At 36.9% G+C, this 16,008-nt stretch overlaps 1 protein-coding gene across 1 annotated transcript in view; it reads left to right on the forward strand.

Moving 5' to 3' along the window:
- LOC124163044 (signal peptide, CUB and EGF-like domain-containing protein 2) overlaps window positions 1-16,008 on the forward strand; it is a 35,128-nt gene that overhangs the window by 7,304 nt on the left and 11,816 nt on the right. Inside the window, exons 3-13 of the mRNA XM_046539828.1 lie at window positions 695-940; window positions 1,474-2,029; window positions 2,681-2,797; window positions 4,789-5,055; window positions 5,862-6,170; window positions 10,909-11,025; window positions 11,858-12,100; window positions 13,517-13,639; window positions 13,878-13,985; window positions 14,101-14,217; window positions 15,641-15,899. Coding sequence (XP_046395784.1) covers window positions 695-940; window positions 1,474-2,029; window positions 2,681-2,797; window positions 4,789-5,055; window positions 5,862-6,170; window positions 10,909-11,025; window positions 11,858-12,100; window positions 13,517-13,639; window positions 13,878-13,985; window positions 14,101-14,217; window positions 15,641-15,899 — 2,462 coding nt within the window. The remainder of the gene's footprint in view (window positions 1-694; window positions 941-1,473; window positions 2,030-2,680; window positions 2,798-4,788; window positions 5,056-5,861; window positions 6,171-10,908; window positions 11,026-11,857; window positions 12,101-13,516; window positions 13,640-13,877; window positions 13,986-14,100; window positions 14,218-15,640; window positions 15,900-16,008) is intronic.

Consider the following 16,008-nt stretch of genomic DNA (forward strand, 5'->3'; position numbering starts at 1 on the left):
TTAGTCTTTTATTAGGCAGAAGAAAAACGAATTCCTATACCTACCCTTTCATCAGAATCTCTCTTGTATTTTTTTCTGTGGGACTTAAAAACGTGATGCTCTTCTCCATGGTGAAACAGAGACTATGTGTAGCAGGTTACCTGATACTTATAAAGGAGACCTATGGGGGCACCTCATAGAGTTATCAAATCGATGAAAAATGTCCATAAAACTAGCTTTCATTCAGCGATATGACCTTTAGGTTGGCTTCAATAGCAGAATATTGAGCAAACCTCAAAATTAGTGGCTAGTCCAACATTGCATGCTCAGTACTCCGAGAGAACTAGTTGGAGTCATGTGTTTTGGAAATACAATTCAGTATAAAGCTTCTGAAGTCACATCCCAGCCAGACTGTAGAATAAAAAAATTTATAACATTTTATTAATATGTATTACTTTGAAATAACTGCTTTTACATCAACATGTTTCTTTTAGATAGAGATCCTGCTCAGTAATGCAGATCAATTGGTGATTAATTATAATAATTGTAGTGTATAGAATAATAATTGATGTGTCGTATATATATTTGTATTTTGTGCAAGACCTACAGATCTCTGGACAAATACCTAATAAAAAAATTACATATCTCAGTTAATACATTTTCAGCAGTTTGAGTAAGGGAAGTCTTCAGGTGTGTCATTGAATTTCTCGAACAGGTGGCACGAGTGACCCTCAAGTATGGGGACTCCCCCCGGAGGTGGACCTTCCATGCTTCTGATTCACCATTTGCCGATGGATATGGCTTTGTGGTTTCTCCTTCCCCTCCCATTGCTTCTGGTGGTCACCACACCGCTCCTCATGGCGCCACTGCGGAGATGCATGTGCTCAACAGGCAGCTCAGGGTGTATGGGCGGTGGCCAACACCCTCACTGAACCTCTACTCCAAATCTGCAAACAGTAAGGTGAGATCCACTGGCAAAGACCAAAGCATGATTTGGAAACAAAGCTGAAATTTATTTGGAAAATCATCCTTTGTTGGACGTCGGTTGTTAAATGATGTTAAATGAAAGTCATACTCACTCAAAATTCTCGATCATAATCATGAGTGAGAAATTGTGAGCTTTTACATGAAAAATGTTTTCATAAAAATAATTGCATTTTCAACATTTCTGTAATGTGGCTATATGCGAGGTTAGTTCTGTTGTGAATGTATTATGAACTTCACTTATTTACGTTATTCATTTGTGTATGGGTGTGAGCGTGTCATCGCCAAGAATACGATTTCCATTTGTCTGTCTCGTGATCTTGCAATAAAATGTGTTATGGAGAGCCATGCGAGTTTTCGTTGCTGACCAGTATTCAACAAGTTCCACTTACATATTTTGAAAACCTAAAATTTAGATGGTATTAAAGCCACTCAAGCACCCTACCAGGCTGACCATCTTGTATTTTTTATTGATGTTGAATTATGTTTATCTTTATAATCATATTTTAGATGGAGCAGGAAATTTTCTCGGAGGAAGAAACTGAGGAATCTGAGGAATTGATGCGATCAGAAGAAAACACTGTTGCTGTGAGTGGTGCCACAACAAATAGCACTGGATTAAGCCAGGAGACCACATCGTCTGAAACTCCCATTGAGGATGACCGAGTGGACCAGGAAGACACAGAGGATGAGCTCGATGGAGAGGAGGAAGTTGGGGGTGTGGGGCCCAAGCGCAAAGGGTCGGCAGCACCCCCTATGTCGTCGCCTGTGGGCATTGGAGGAGGTGGGGGATCCAGGATGTTTGTTCGTGTGCTGGACGGCACTGTCCAGCCCAATGGCCACGTGGAACTGATAGTAGGGTCAAAGGGGAGGTCCATGTGGTGGAGGGATGAGAGGGCTTCCCACGAAGTGCCTGCTCCTCCAGGGTTCCTGCGACAACCACAAAGGCGCCACTCAGGCAGTGGTTCATCCTCCCTATACTTGTCCTTCAATCGGGTGTTGGGTGGTGACTGGAGGTCTGGGTCGGGACTCTGTTCCGTATCAGTTCAAATGATGGAATCAGAAGGTGAGGAGTTGTCTGAGTAATGGATAGAGGTTCCCATAAAAACCTAAAGTTTGAAAGTTGAACCCCTACGTGTGTGAAAAGTATGTACTATCCTTTGGGGCTTGTGTGTTTATGAATGGAAACGCCTTCATGTCAAAAGCAGCAAAAACTCCAATGTTTCACATTTTTTGGCATTTACCATGCCAAAATTTAACATTAACATTTTTTTCTGGATATTCTGCTTAATGTCTAGAAATTAACTAGGTCCCTTTTTAAAAATTAATTTAAAAATTTTTATTTCTCAGAAACTTAATTTAAATGTTTAAATTTTGTAAAATAATTCATTAATTATCTTTCTCAATTCAAAGCATTCAAAATGAGCGATTGCATTTATTGTCATCTTCTTTATTTCTGCAGACATGCAGTCTAATGCAAAGACATTGTCGTAAAATTCTAGTTTTACAATGTTACATTATCTTGGAAATAATTGAATGTATTATGAAAAGACAAGGGATTTTTTGTTTTGTAAATAAAGGAAGATGATTTACCTAATTTGTGAAAAATCAGTTACCCAAAGGGCAATCGCATGGTCGAATTTGGGTGGAATGACTAGTGTGTTTTGTGTCTTGATTTGAGTTTGTTTTTATCATGTATATTCATTATCTCCGGCAGACCAGTGCCCCACTACTCAGAAGTCCTGTGACAAAAATGCAGTGTGCAAGCCGTCTAGAGTTGGCCATCAATGTTCATGCAAGAAGGGGTGGCAGGGAGATGGGATAACATGTTCAGGTATTTAAATTTTGGCTTCTTTCTGAAATTTATTCGATGTACATATTACATATTTTGGATGTTATAGAAAGGAACCCAAAATTTCATGGCTGTGATGTGTTTTATTCTCAAGTTCAATGATTCAATTGACCTCATCTAGAGAGTAAAATAAATGAAATTGAGGCTTACTCGTGATTAATTGTATGGGCAGACATATTTTTCAATCAAAATTACATATCTATCGTAACTAAGCCTCAATATGCTCAGTATTAATGGAGGATCCATGTTGGGTAAATTACATTAATTAAATGAGAGAAAATTCCCCACAACCGGGAATGAAATCACAGAACTCTGACTGTCTGGGCCAAAGGGGAGACCACTATACTATTTAGGTTCCTTGATTCCCATGGCAATTTATTGGGGTTTATGGTGCTGGTTTACAGGCCTTAATTATCCGCACAATATCACAACACAAAGGAGCTTGGACTTCCAAGAAGTCACAACCAGTTGAGAATCTCAAATCTGCACTGAAACCATGCATTGTGGTTAATGTGATGTACATACTTCAAACATCAAATCGAGCCTCTGACCTATGGCTTTGCAAGGGTACCCGACCGTTTTCCCAAATCGTTTTTTCTGACGACCTTTTTCTTGAAAGAATTTTTTCCCGAATCGTAACGTGTCCTCTTTCCCGAAAGCTTTTTTCCTGAAACCCTTTTCTCCGGAACATTTTTTACCGAACACCTTATTTCCCGATTGTATAAAAATGAGAGCATATTTTTCATAACCAAATATATTCATACACAAGATACATCATTTAAAAAAAAAAGTATATTGTGCGCGATAGCTCTAAGAAATTCAAGAAAATTCCTATCGTTCTTGTAATCTTCATATTCTTCTACAACCGATTTCAGCCTCTCATGCATGTCGTGCCATTTCTTTTTTGGCTTGCCCTTGATACTTTTCCCAACACTTAATTCAATCAAGGCAATCTCTGTATCAGCTTGTTTTTTCTGCAGCTCTTTTACAGCTGAGTATTAATCCGGGTGGTTTTTCCCGACTAGTAACCTAAAGCGGTTATTCCAACCTTCAGATGCATTATTTGTTGTTGCATAACCTGCTTTTGTAGCTCGAAAGTTGTTTCAACGTCTTCAACTGGAACAAACGCTATAGCTGCCATCATATGAACTGTCATTTTGAGGGTTCTATCTGTTGGGTCATTGTAAGGGACTTAGAGTCCCACTTGTTGAATTTTACGATAAATAGCTTGTTTTTTATACAACCGGGAAATAAGGTGTTCGGTAAAAAATGTTTCGGAGAAAAGGTTTTCTGGAAAAAAGCTTTCGGGAAAAAGGTTATTCGGGAAAAATGGATTCGGAAAAAAAATTCGGGAAAAAGGTCGTCGGAAAAAACGATTCGGGAAAAAGGTAGGGAATCCTTTGCAAGCCACTATACAGACCACCACTGTCCTTGTAAAAAGTGGAGAAATGTTAATTTAAAGTGTGGTATCTTGGTAAATTGGTGGTAAAAAAATTAAGTGGTGACAGAGGGAACTTGTTTCAACGTTTCCTCTATGTCATCAGAGGCATCCTCATGTCAAAATTAATTTAAACTGGCTTTCTGTGAAAAAGGTACAATTTTTTACACTTAGAAAGTGGTTGCTCCTGTTTGAATGCTATTTTTTTCATGTAACTTTGCACTTGAATATGAACAAACAGGCTTTTATAAAATCCATATCCCAGGGAAGAATATAATAATTGAGTTAGCAAAAAAAATTGTTGTTGTTAAAGAAAGCAGGTATTTTCATTATTTCAAGTGTTACAAAAATATAATTTAGTTATTTAATTTAAAATTCACTACCCTCAATGCATGTAGACTAGATTTAACAATTGCACTTCCCTACGAATGAGTATTGCACTGCTTGTAGGCCAAAGCAGTTAATTGAAATCTTAATTTAAAACTTTGCAAATCAAAGGATACTGATTTGCCTCAATAGTGACTTATCATTTCAGACATTGATGAATGCAGGATTAGAAATGGTGGCTGCTCACACATATGCAAGAATGAGCTGGGCACACATTCTTGTGAGTGCTTTCCTGGTTTCACTCCTGACCCTGAAGACCCAAACAATTGCATTGATGTTGATGAGTGCTCCATGCAAAATAAGTTGGGGATGCCAATGCATGCGTGCGATCACAATTGCCGAAATGTTATTGGCTCTTATGAATGTGAATGCAGAAAAGGCTTTCATCTTGCCTCTGATGGACGAAGGTGCATTGGTAAGGTCATCGAATAATAAGTTTTTCACAATTCTATTTTCTCCTCTCTCAAAGCCTTCTTGAATGCCCCTTACCCATACCTCTGGCTTGAGCAAAGATTGCTATGCAGGTTATCTCTGCTATTCATTTAAAAGATCAATGTGTTTTTCCTATTCAAATGGAAAGTAATGATTTATTTCCTCCAAAGTAATTCAAAATTGACTCCTTTTTACATGTACTATTGGTCAAAATAGTTCCAGCAAAAATGGAGTGGCACCACTTATGCTCCAAACAAAATTTGTCTGTCACTGTGATTGCATTTTTTCTAAGGCCACAAACATGAAGATCCAAATATAAGCATTGTAATTGAGCATAATTACAAATGTTTGCTGAGGTTTAGCATGGCTTAATCCCTGTTTAAAAAGTGCAACTTCAAAGTGGGAAAATGGGCGAGAGTTAGCATATACAGTTGGGTATGAGCTATGCTAAAATTTCATATGGTTCAAAGAAATTCAATTTTACCTCTTTGTCGACACAAAATGGTGGTATTGAAATGACTGAAACAATTACAAACACGGAGGTGCTTTGCATACCATGGTGTATTGTCCATCATTCAGTATGTTTCAGGCTTTTGGGTAGAATTTAGCTCATGATCTGTTTAAGGCTCATTTAAGAAGTTGACCCATTTTTGGAAAGAGTTTTAAAACAATCCTAACGACTAGGTTTGGAGTCTTAGGGCTAACCCTCTTTTCATATAAATATGTTATGAAATAATATTTCATTCGGAGTTAATATCACCTGGTTTAAGAGGATTATTACCTTTCTAGCTGGACCCAGCTTATGCCCACCTTCCCTTGGGTGCAAATATGGCTGCCAAGTGGACTTTTCCACCCATGTTGGTGCCAGAGTGGGGGTCAAGTGTTCGTGCCCTCGGGGATATGTCCTTGATGAAAGGGACATGAAGTCATGTGTGCCAACGTGCAGCATAGGCAATGGTGGATGCCAGCATATATGCCACGATGGCATCCAAACGACCTCCGTCCCTGCTCAGAAAGGAGAGGTGCATGGAAGGAGAAGAACGTCCTGCTCATGCCAGCCCAAGTACATCCTTGGAACAGATGGAAAGACATGCCATGGTTTGATGAACTACATACTTCTTTGTTCATGAATATATGTACTTACAGTACTTACACCCTTGCATCTCGATAGAAATCCATTACATAGGTCCAATTGTAAAGTTAATTCCATTGTATCTTGGATTGGCAATATTTCTGGGCAAGGAATCAGTTTTAAGTTTTCCTGGATATCACACAATTACTTATACCAATTATTTTTAAAAAGCCAAACCCGGGTTTCAATGAATTATCATCATCTTCAGGCGCAAATTATCAAGTAATAATAATATTATTATAATTTGCACCTGAAGATGATGATAATTCATTGAAACCCGGGTTGCGCTCTTTAAAATTAAGTGGTATAAGTAATTGTGTGATATCCAGGAAAATTTATAATGGAATACCACGAAGTAAATCAAGAGTTAGTGAGAGTTAGAATTTTGAATCAGTTTTCATTACAAATTTTGCTTTGTTAAAAATGTTTATTGTGCACAAATAAGGCATAGATGTACATATATAGATGGTGACATAGTATGTGATTGGAAACAAAATCTGCAAAATTTCAACTTTTTCAAAGCATACACAAAATGCCTCAGATCATGTGCTGAATCCACGGTAAGTTGAACAGATCATTAAGCGTAGGTACTCTGATGTGTTGACCTTATCAATGGAGGTGGTCAGCATTAACCCAACGCATTAGACTATGCCAAATGATGTGGGTCTTCACACCAATAACTTAAACTCTTTTTGAGTGGAATTTGAGTGTACTGTCAAGGTGATTTTCACAAAGTTTGCTAGATATCAGATTTTTAATTATTTTTAGTTTTTGGTTTTATTTTTTTAATTTAAATTAGGGATGGGTCGAATAGTAGATTTCTCGAATTCGAATATCGAATTCGAATATTAAATCATTGCTCGAATATTCGAATACCTCGAATTTCGAATACCTCGAATACTAAACGATGAATGTGAAAATGTTTGACTAGGTCGCCTATGCAGCAGGAAACCCAAGATTTTGGCGAGTAATTGTGATTGCCTTTAAAGGATTCAAACAGGAATTTAGCTGATTAATGGAATATTTTAATTTTATGTAAACAATAGGGTAGTTTCCTTCATTAAAGAAAACGAAAGGTATTGATTGTGATTCGTTACCTACCATTAGTGTATTCGTAATATACAAATTATTTCGTTCTAGAAATACCGGTTTAGACTAATGGCATTGTTCAATTTTACCTCATTTGAAAAAGGCCAGATTGGCGCCTATGCGATGCCACTCCACGTGACATCACGGGGACCTAGTTTCTACACGAGAGGATCGGAGTTTTACATCGTCTGAGGTTACCAATGCATGCATGAGCACAGAGATCAGGGAAACATGTCTTAATAATCACACAGTCTGTTTGATAAGGTATTAATAATCCTTATTTAAGCCAAGCGCTACCAGCTAGCATGGTACTCGGCTACCTGCTAGCATCCTGCGTCGTAATAGCGCTCAGAGGCCTCGCTCCAAGGTCACCTCACTTGCGGCAGCGGGGACCAGAACGATGTCACGCGGAGTTTTTCCCGGCATTCATGCTTACCCGTCGCGTTTTCGCGCGTTTAAAAATTTTCAATTTTAATTTAATCGCGAAAAATAGATATCGTCTCATAAAACTCTAAAAGCGTTAAATACGTACTTCAGGAGTATTAATATTTCGATTTAGGCAATAAAAAATAATAGGAAACCACCGTATTTGAGCATTACGCCTCCGTCGTATTTCTTCTTCTTCCCGGTATTTATTTTCCTGCGCAAAATGCTTAAATAAAGTCAGAAATATGTCGTGTTTGGTCTTATTCTTTTTTAAATTACGCGCACATTACTAATATTTCAATCCAATAAAGGTGTAATAACAATTGCCGAAAGTCATTGTTAGACACCTTTCGGGCTAGTAGATGACTCATGCAGCAGTTGACCTCGAGAAAGGGGGAAATTCGAAGCAGGTAGGTAGAAAAAGGTCAGTGGGCGAGAAAAGGGGGTGGGTGCGAGACAAGTTTTTATTTTTCTCGCGTAACTTGATATTTTTTGAAGCTAAGGTTTTTGTAATACAATCCCTGCGCGAGCTGGGATCTTTTGTTTGATTTCGGAGAAGAGGAAATCGTCAAGAGTGGGTGAGGCGAATGCTGAATGGAGGGGGATAGCAGATCGTGGGAAATGCGCCAATGTCACTATCCCACGGCACTGATCAATGTTCCTCCTCGACTCGAGTTCCTCCCTATGGTAGTTTCATCTCCTGGGGAAGATTCAAAATAAGTGCCTGTCATTATTAGCCACAAAGGACACACGGCAAACACCTCCTCTCATTTTATCAAAAGATGGATGCGGGAAAATGGTCAGTGGGGAGAAAGAGGGAAGGGTGAAACACGATTCTATTATTTTCCGGTAACTTGATATTTTTTTCAAAGCAGAGGTCTTCGTAATACGATCCCTGCACGAGCCGGGACCTTTTTTTGTTTTCGGGGAAGAGGAAATCGTCTGAGGGGGTGGGGCGAACGCTGAATGGATGGGGATAGCGGATCGTGGGAAATGCGCCAATGTTGCTATCCCACGGAACTGAGGTTCTCCTGATAGGGGACACCTGGGATTTTCGGATTTTTTTCATCCGATCAATTTCGGTTCCCCACGTCGAACTCTTTTCACCGCTCGAACCCGTGAATTTGATGTATTTCGTCAGCTTGCCTAAAACAGCGCTGCATGCACTAGACGACTAGAGTTCTCATTTTTCCGAGTCAACTACCAACGACGTGCGAGCGACAGTGTATGACGCGAAATTCAAAGTATTCGAGGTATTCGAGACGGTACCTTTGGCATAACTATTCGAGATCTCGAATATCGAATACTTTCTATTATTCGAGGTATTCGAGTATTCGCGGATACTATTCGCACATCTCTAATTTAAATAATGCAAAAAGGCTATTGTCTGATGTTAACGTGAGAATTTAAATATATGAATGAAAAGACTACCTGGAAAGAAATAGAAAAGTCACGAATTGGATATAAAAACTACACTTATAGGAATACCACACTATTAACAAATGAATCTAAACCAAATCATACAATTTTCAATCCTCAAATTAGGGATAGTCGAATCGGATACCTCGGATCCAAATATTCGCGAATATTGCCCTTCATCGGATACATCGGATCCTAAGTCGTGGAAGACATCGGATCTGGATCCAAAATTTTAAATAATAGCTTCAGTGAATGCAATGCCCCATAAGGGTGGAAAGAGTTCCGATTCTCTCTTCGAATGTTCCGTCGCATGTGATTCTTGTCCTACTCATGAACCGTTTTGTTTGAAAGCTCTTGGAGAAGTTACATAGCAGAATTTCAGCCATGTAAAATAAAAAAGGCAAAATATGACTGGTACATAGTGTGACTCTTCCCAAGAGATTGAACAATTATCGGGGGAATCTCAGTGTCATAGGATAATGACCACTCATAAGTAACTACGTAGCAGAGTTCAAAAAACCACCCTCGGCTGTCCATCAGCCCATGCCTCTGTTGTTTTTTTTGTATCTGAAATCACACAGACCATAAATTATTGCCTTCTAAGGAAAATATAAAATTACACACGAACAATTGAAGCATGTTTCATCCCTACCCCATCTCACCTTATTTGGCTTGCTTCAATTCTCTGTTTCTTGATGACAAATGCTAGATGAGTGACTTTCTGGGCCCAAAGATGTCTCAATAGCTTTGACAATTGGATTACATGCACGGGAATTAAAAAAGAATTAGACCAAACTTCAGCAATATCTTGTGATAATCCCGGTAACTGGATCTCACAAGAAAATTCTTTCCTGAAACCATGTTGATACATGAATAGCCAGTGATTTTTATTCCAGAATTTATACATACTAGAAATTTTTTCAATTATTTTACACACTGCAGGCATTAGGTACATTGGTCTATAATTATCAACTTAAGTTTTATTGCCCGCCTTAAAAATGGGTATGATTGTTGCCAATTTCCAGTCAGAAGGCAAGACCCCATTATTTAGTGTGATAAAGAGGTCTTTGTGTCAGTCAGTCATAGAATGATTTTATATTCAGTATTTACTTTTTAATATTTTTTAGCATAAAAAGGATTGACTAACTAGATTTGTCATGATCTCAGTAACTGGATCTCGCAAGAAAAGTCTTTCCTGAAACCATGTTGATACATGAATAGTCAGTGATTTTTATCCCAGAACAAATTTTATGCAAAATTTTCATCAAAGACTTTTTCTACAGATCATTAGTCAATCAACTAAGATGAACACATAATAACTGTTTTTCTTTCTTGCATCATAAGGTTCTCTCTTCTTTGGTCTTTGAATGAAAAATCTGGATTTTTCAGAAATCGGTCCTGTACTTGGCGAACCTAATCTAAAATGTAATATCCTGTTGAAAAATCGTTTTTCACTATGGAATAAATGTTGGGGTTTTTGTAAAGATAAATTTTAAAGTAATATTTTACAGAAAATTAGTACATTATGAATACAATTCTGATTATAAAGACCTTTTTCAAAGTGAAGCATAAAGCTGTAAAGTATGTTATAAATGATGTTGATTTATCTTACAGTAATCTGAATTGATTTAACATTAACTTGGGAGAGAAATATAGAGTAGGGCAAATTTGGTGTTTAAGAAATTCTATTAAAACATTATCGCTCTTATTTAAACAAAACCTCTGAGTGTTTATGCCCACATTTCAAAAGAATAACGTCTATTCTTCTAGCATCATGCTCAGTGAACAATGGTGGCTGCCAGAAGAGATGCACTACAACAGCAAAAGGAGCTGTTTGTAGCTGCCCCATTGGATACATGCTCAATGAAGATGGGAAAAAGTGCTCTGGTAAGTGTGGCAGCTGTCTTCCTGATTATTGGTAAATACAGTGCATTCTGGTTAATTGGGACTCAGAAAAAGGTTGTCAATTTACATACTCGTCCGCCCTCCCCCTTCACCATAGTAGTGGGGAAGTGTCATCGTCGCTATTTATTAATTTATTAATTGACACCTTTTTCCGATTTTTCATTCATCGCCTGATGATGTGGCCTGTAATGGATGCGAAAGTTCGCACGACAATGTGCAACATGTAGCTGCTCATGAAAGCCGTTAACAACGATGCCTCTCGTGCAAAAGCCTTCGTTCCAAAAAATTAGTGTCTGATTTGTGAATGAAAAACTTTGCTGTTTCTACAATTTGGAACTTTATTTTCCTGACTAGTTTCGATACACTGTATCATAGTCATAGGATGCATCAAATTAGTGTCTCCCTTACTTGGGCAAAAATTTTTTTTTCAAGAAAAATCACATCCTCCACAGTTTTATACTTTGGGTCAAATGATCTTAAATATAAAATTTTTATTTCATTTGGATGTAATAGCTCAAACTAAAATAATGATTGAACAGTGTTCTAACTTGTTTTCAATCCAATTTCATTTTGAATCCATGTTTAACTACTATGTAGTTGAACAAGAATAGTAACCAATTGTTAAGGCCTTCCCCTGTTGATGCTTCAATGTATGTCATCCCATCTGCTTTTCCATTAAAAATTTTCACTGCTTTCAATGCTTCCCTTTTCATTCTGGTGCTGAAGCCATTACTGGGTGTGCTTATTCATCAGAAGCTTGCCGATGATTCAGCCACCAATTTTGTTACTAATGGGCTGTCTCAATCATTTTCAGATATTGATGAGTGTGCAAGTCGGAATATAACGTGTGAATATGGATGTGCAAACAGCATTGGAAGTTTTGAGTGCCTGTGCCCCTTGGGATATCGTTTGAATCCAACAGATGAGAGAACCTGCCTGGACATGGATGAGTGTTCCATTGAAAACACATGTGAGCACAAATGTATCAACACCCCTGGCTCCTATCAATGTGAATGCAAGCCAGGATATCAGAGTTTTGGGATCTCTCACTGTGGAGGTAAAGATAAAATGTGTTTATTCGGCATTATACGGTATTGGAAGTGAATCTGCCCTGTCCCTTTTTAAAATAAGTAGTTTTTATTAATCCATTCATGCCTTGTGTTCCATTTTTTGAATGACTGTCGCCACTAAAAAATTTAATGCCCCCAGCTCTTAAAACAGCAATATATGTGTGTGACACACTTTTTCTTGCCGTGCCTCTTTATTAAGTTATATACATAATAGCATTGTGTTATCAGCATATTTGGTATGTTTTGCTGATCATTCACAGCCGATGACTAGAGAAATATTGGTAATTTTTTTCAATGCAGTTTTCCAGGGATCGTCTCCAGGAATATAGCCATAACTTTCTGTCATTAGGCCCAAATGTTTTAATTTTGTTCTGACATGTTCATTGATTGATTGTCAGTGATTAAAGCTGCAAGATGAAAATTGTGATATTTTATACTTATGTGATGTGATACAAATGAGGGAATCAATGTGACGTAAGGACATTGATCAGTTGATAATTTTTCGAGGAAATAAATGCATAAATAAATTTTTAATTACTTTTGTACAAAAGGAAGAAAACATATGAATATCATAATATGGAATCATGCATTTGCAACTTCACTGCTGGGTCATTCTGATTTCATAGTACCTTGATCATTGAGAAATTTAAGCTTGTGGATCTTCTTGAATCTCATCGCTGAGAGGTAGCTATGTTTATATCGATACTGATGGTATTATGTACTTCTAAGCCTAGCAGGACAAACGTCATAAAATATCGTCCTATCATAAAATGAAAATTAATGGTGGCCTGATAAATATATTAATTTTTCTGAAAGTTCTTGAGTTTTGCACTATGAAAATCAACTCATATGAACTTATTTTCAACCAATAGTGGCAACCAATAATTTTCAACCAGTGGGGCTCTTTAGGGAACTTGCAAGGAGCATCTAAGTAATTAGGTAATTTGATTAAAAATATTATCTAGAATGGTAATTTATTGTAATTCTAATCTCAAACATCACGACAAATTAGCTAATTTTTCATTGCATTATAAATTTTTATTGCATGGTACATATGTATTACTAAGTGGCTGAGCTTGCTTGGTGGAGAGGGATTTGTAATATTAAAATCTTTTTTAAAGCATTTGTGAATCACCACAGAATTATATATATAGTCTGCTGGATATGTGTACATTATGAACAAAATTTTGGCAATTGTGATATTGATTTTAAATTTTTTTCAAAAACGGAAAATTTTGTGAAAGTGATCAAAATGAAATGGAAGAAATAGAGAAGTGTTTAGTCGATTCTATTAATGACAAAATTTTTAATAGATATATTTTAAGAAGGTATTTCTATGAACATATAAAGAAAATTTTATTAATATTAATATTATTTGAAATGTAGAATTATTTTTTTTTCAGATATAAATGAGTGCCTCATTAATAATGGCGGTTGTAGTCACAACTGTATAAATACTGCTGGCAGCTACTATTGTGCCTGCGATACTGGATATCAACTTCATGCCAATGGAAAGGATTGTATAGGTAAGCTCATTTTTAGTAGAAATTCAGAGCTTCTTGGAAATTTCATAAATTAGAATAAAAGCTAATTAGAAAAAAGAGAATGTCAATGATGTATGGGAGCTAATTTTATCATGAATTGATTTTAATTCCAAAAATAAATATATATACATGAATGTGGTGCTACTATGCCCTAGAGGCAATGACTCTCTTCCTGAAAATTATCAGGTGCCGTGTGAAAAATAAGCTCATTTCATCTCAGGAGTTGAAACCTCAAATTCGTTCTCATGTGGACAGCAGTTGAAGTACCAAACTTTTTCGGGAGAAACTTCAACGGAGGCTATGCATCAAGGTGTCTCAAGATGTCTGGGTAAGGTTTGATGTCTCATAATCTTCTACCGAGCCAAGCTGAGACAGTTAATTAATTAAAAATTAATTTCACCATTAAACTCACTAATTTACTGTGAAATTATTTTTAATCACAGATTCTGTTTCATCAACCAAGTATGTGGTGACAGCAAGATTTTTCTTCACTGGAACAAAATGCACATCATTGGCACAGATGAAAGCAACTGCAGAAGCACTAATTGAAGAGCTAAATGGTATTTAATGATTTTCTTACATCTAGCATAGTCTAAAAGCTTTAAAAAACTTACATTGATTTGTAATATGTCTGTATTACATCATAGAAAATTAAATCCATCATGAATACCTAATGATGGATGATATTAGCCATTGCATCAAGGCTGTCTATGAAGTAACTTCCGTTTAAGCACTATATTAGAAGTAGTAGGTGCAGATGTTATATTTCTGTGATTATGGATTGAATAAGTTAGTATTTAATCTCAATGATAATGTTGAATAGTGCTTGGAATTGATAAAAATGGTAGCGTCAATTGCAATCGAACTTTTTCATCAATCCTTCTCACCTTTGGTCTTGGCTCCAAATAGTTTTCATACATTGATGCCAATGAAGTATTTGCCAGTGAATGAACAATGAAGTATGAAGTAAAGCTGTTATTGGCTATTTAAAGTCAATATTGGCAAAGTTCTATGAAAAAAGGGCACGTATTTATGACTTGATTTTTATAGAATAATGTTCACCATAATTTTTTAAAAAGATTATTGCATGGGTAAATAAGGGAAGGAATGATGGAGAATCGGGAATTTTTTTGTATCCAATCACATGCCTTTTTTATAGCCTATTGGGGATTACTATGTGAACAGTTATCATAAACAGAAATTTCATGAAAGCCTTTGGCATGTTGCTGCGGAAAACTATTCTTGCTGTATACCAGAACATCTGTTAATTTTTTCCATCCTTGTGAAACTGAGGTGGCCTAAATAAGTCACTTTTATCTATAACAGTTCTCTCAGATGATCATTAGACTTGATTATGTATTTTGAGCTTAAAACTGGTAAAACAGCTCAATTTTTCCCGTTAGCATATTATCCCAAGCAGCAATCAATACCTCAACAACATCCAGACAACATTTTGTCGGCCTTTGCATATGACAACCATACCATATCCATGGTAATCTAATTAACGTTGTATGGATACCTGTCAAATATCCAAAGGACACGTCAAACAACATTGCAGGTATGTCCACCATGGGTGGTAATGCAGGTCCATATTACAACATCTCTTAGATATATTCACGACGTCTAATTAGTTGATAATGGCTGAACAGTGAATGGATGAGTAAAAATGGTTTTTGGTATTACCCAGACATGCAAACAAAACATTTGTGATCTTCAATTCTATATGCTACCTATGGATACTGTTTGGAATAACAATTTATTGATATCGTGGATCTTACAACTAAGATATCTATGCAACATTATTTTAACAACTTATCATGGATGTTCCAAATAGCGTATCATGTAACATAGTCAATGCATCCATCATGATATGACAATGTGTTTTGGCTATTTCAACCTTATTTAGATATCCAATGGATATCGTCCGCTGCTTGGGATATTTTTCATGTACAAGATGGTTTACCTTTTTCCTTACTCTTCCAGCAAAGAACATTCAGAACTGTTCCAGAGAATGTAAGCTTCAAGTGACAAGGGTTAGATGTGAGAACTCCAAAAAGGTGCTGAAAAAATTAGGGAAGGAGAAAGGTGATGTGATCAGAGTGGTTTTTCAAATTGTCTCCTGGCCGTCTAATAGCTCTGAGACATGTGCTGGAAACTGTAAGAAGAAAGCAATATCGAGGGTACTCTGGCAAGCTGCGACGCACCTGAAGAGGTCCTTGAATGGTGCCCGCTTTTCTGTTAAGTAAGTCCTTTTTCCTTTGATTAATTGCTTTCCTCAATCTTTTCACATCATGTTTAAAAAGTTTCTCGAACGGTGGTCACTTTTAAAGTAATCTCTCATCCTGGCATGT

The sequence above is a fragment of the Ischnura elegans genome, chromosome 7, assembly GCF_921293095.1.
Source record: "Ischnura elegans chromosome 7, ioIscEleg1.1, whole genome shotgun sequence".
Taxonomy (NCBI): domain Eukaryota; kingdom Metazoa; phylum Arthropoda; class Insecta; order Odonata; family Coenagrionidae; genus Ischnura; species Ischnura elegans.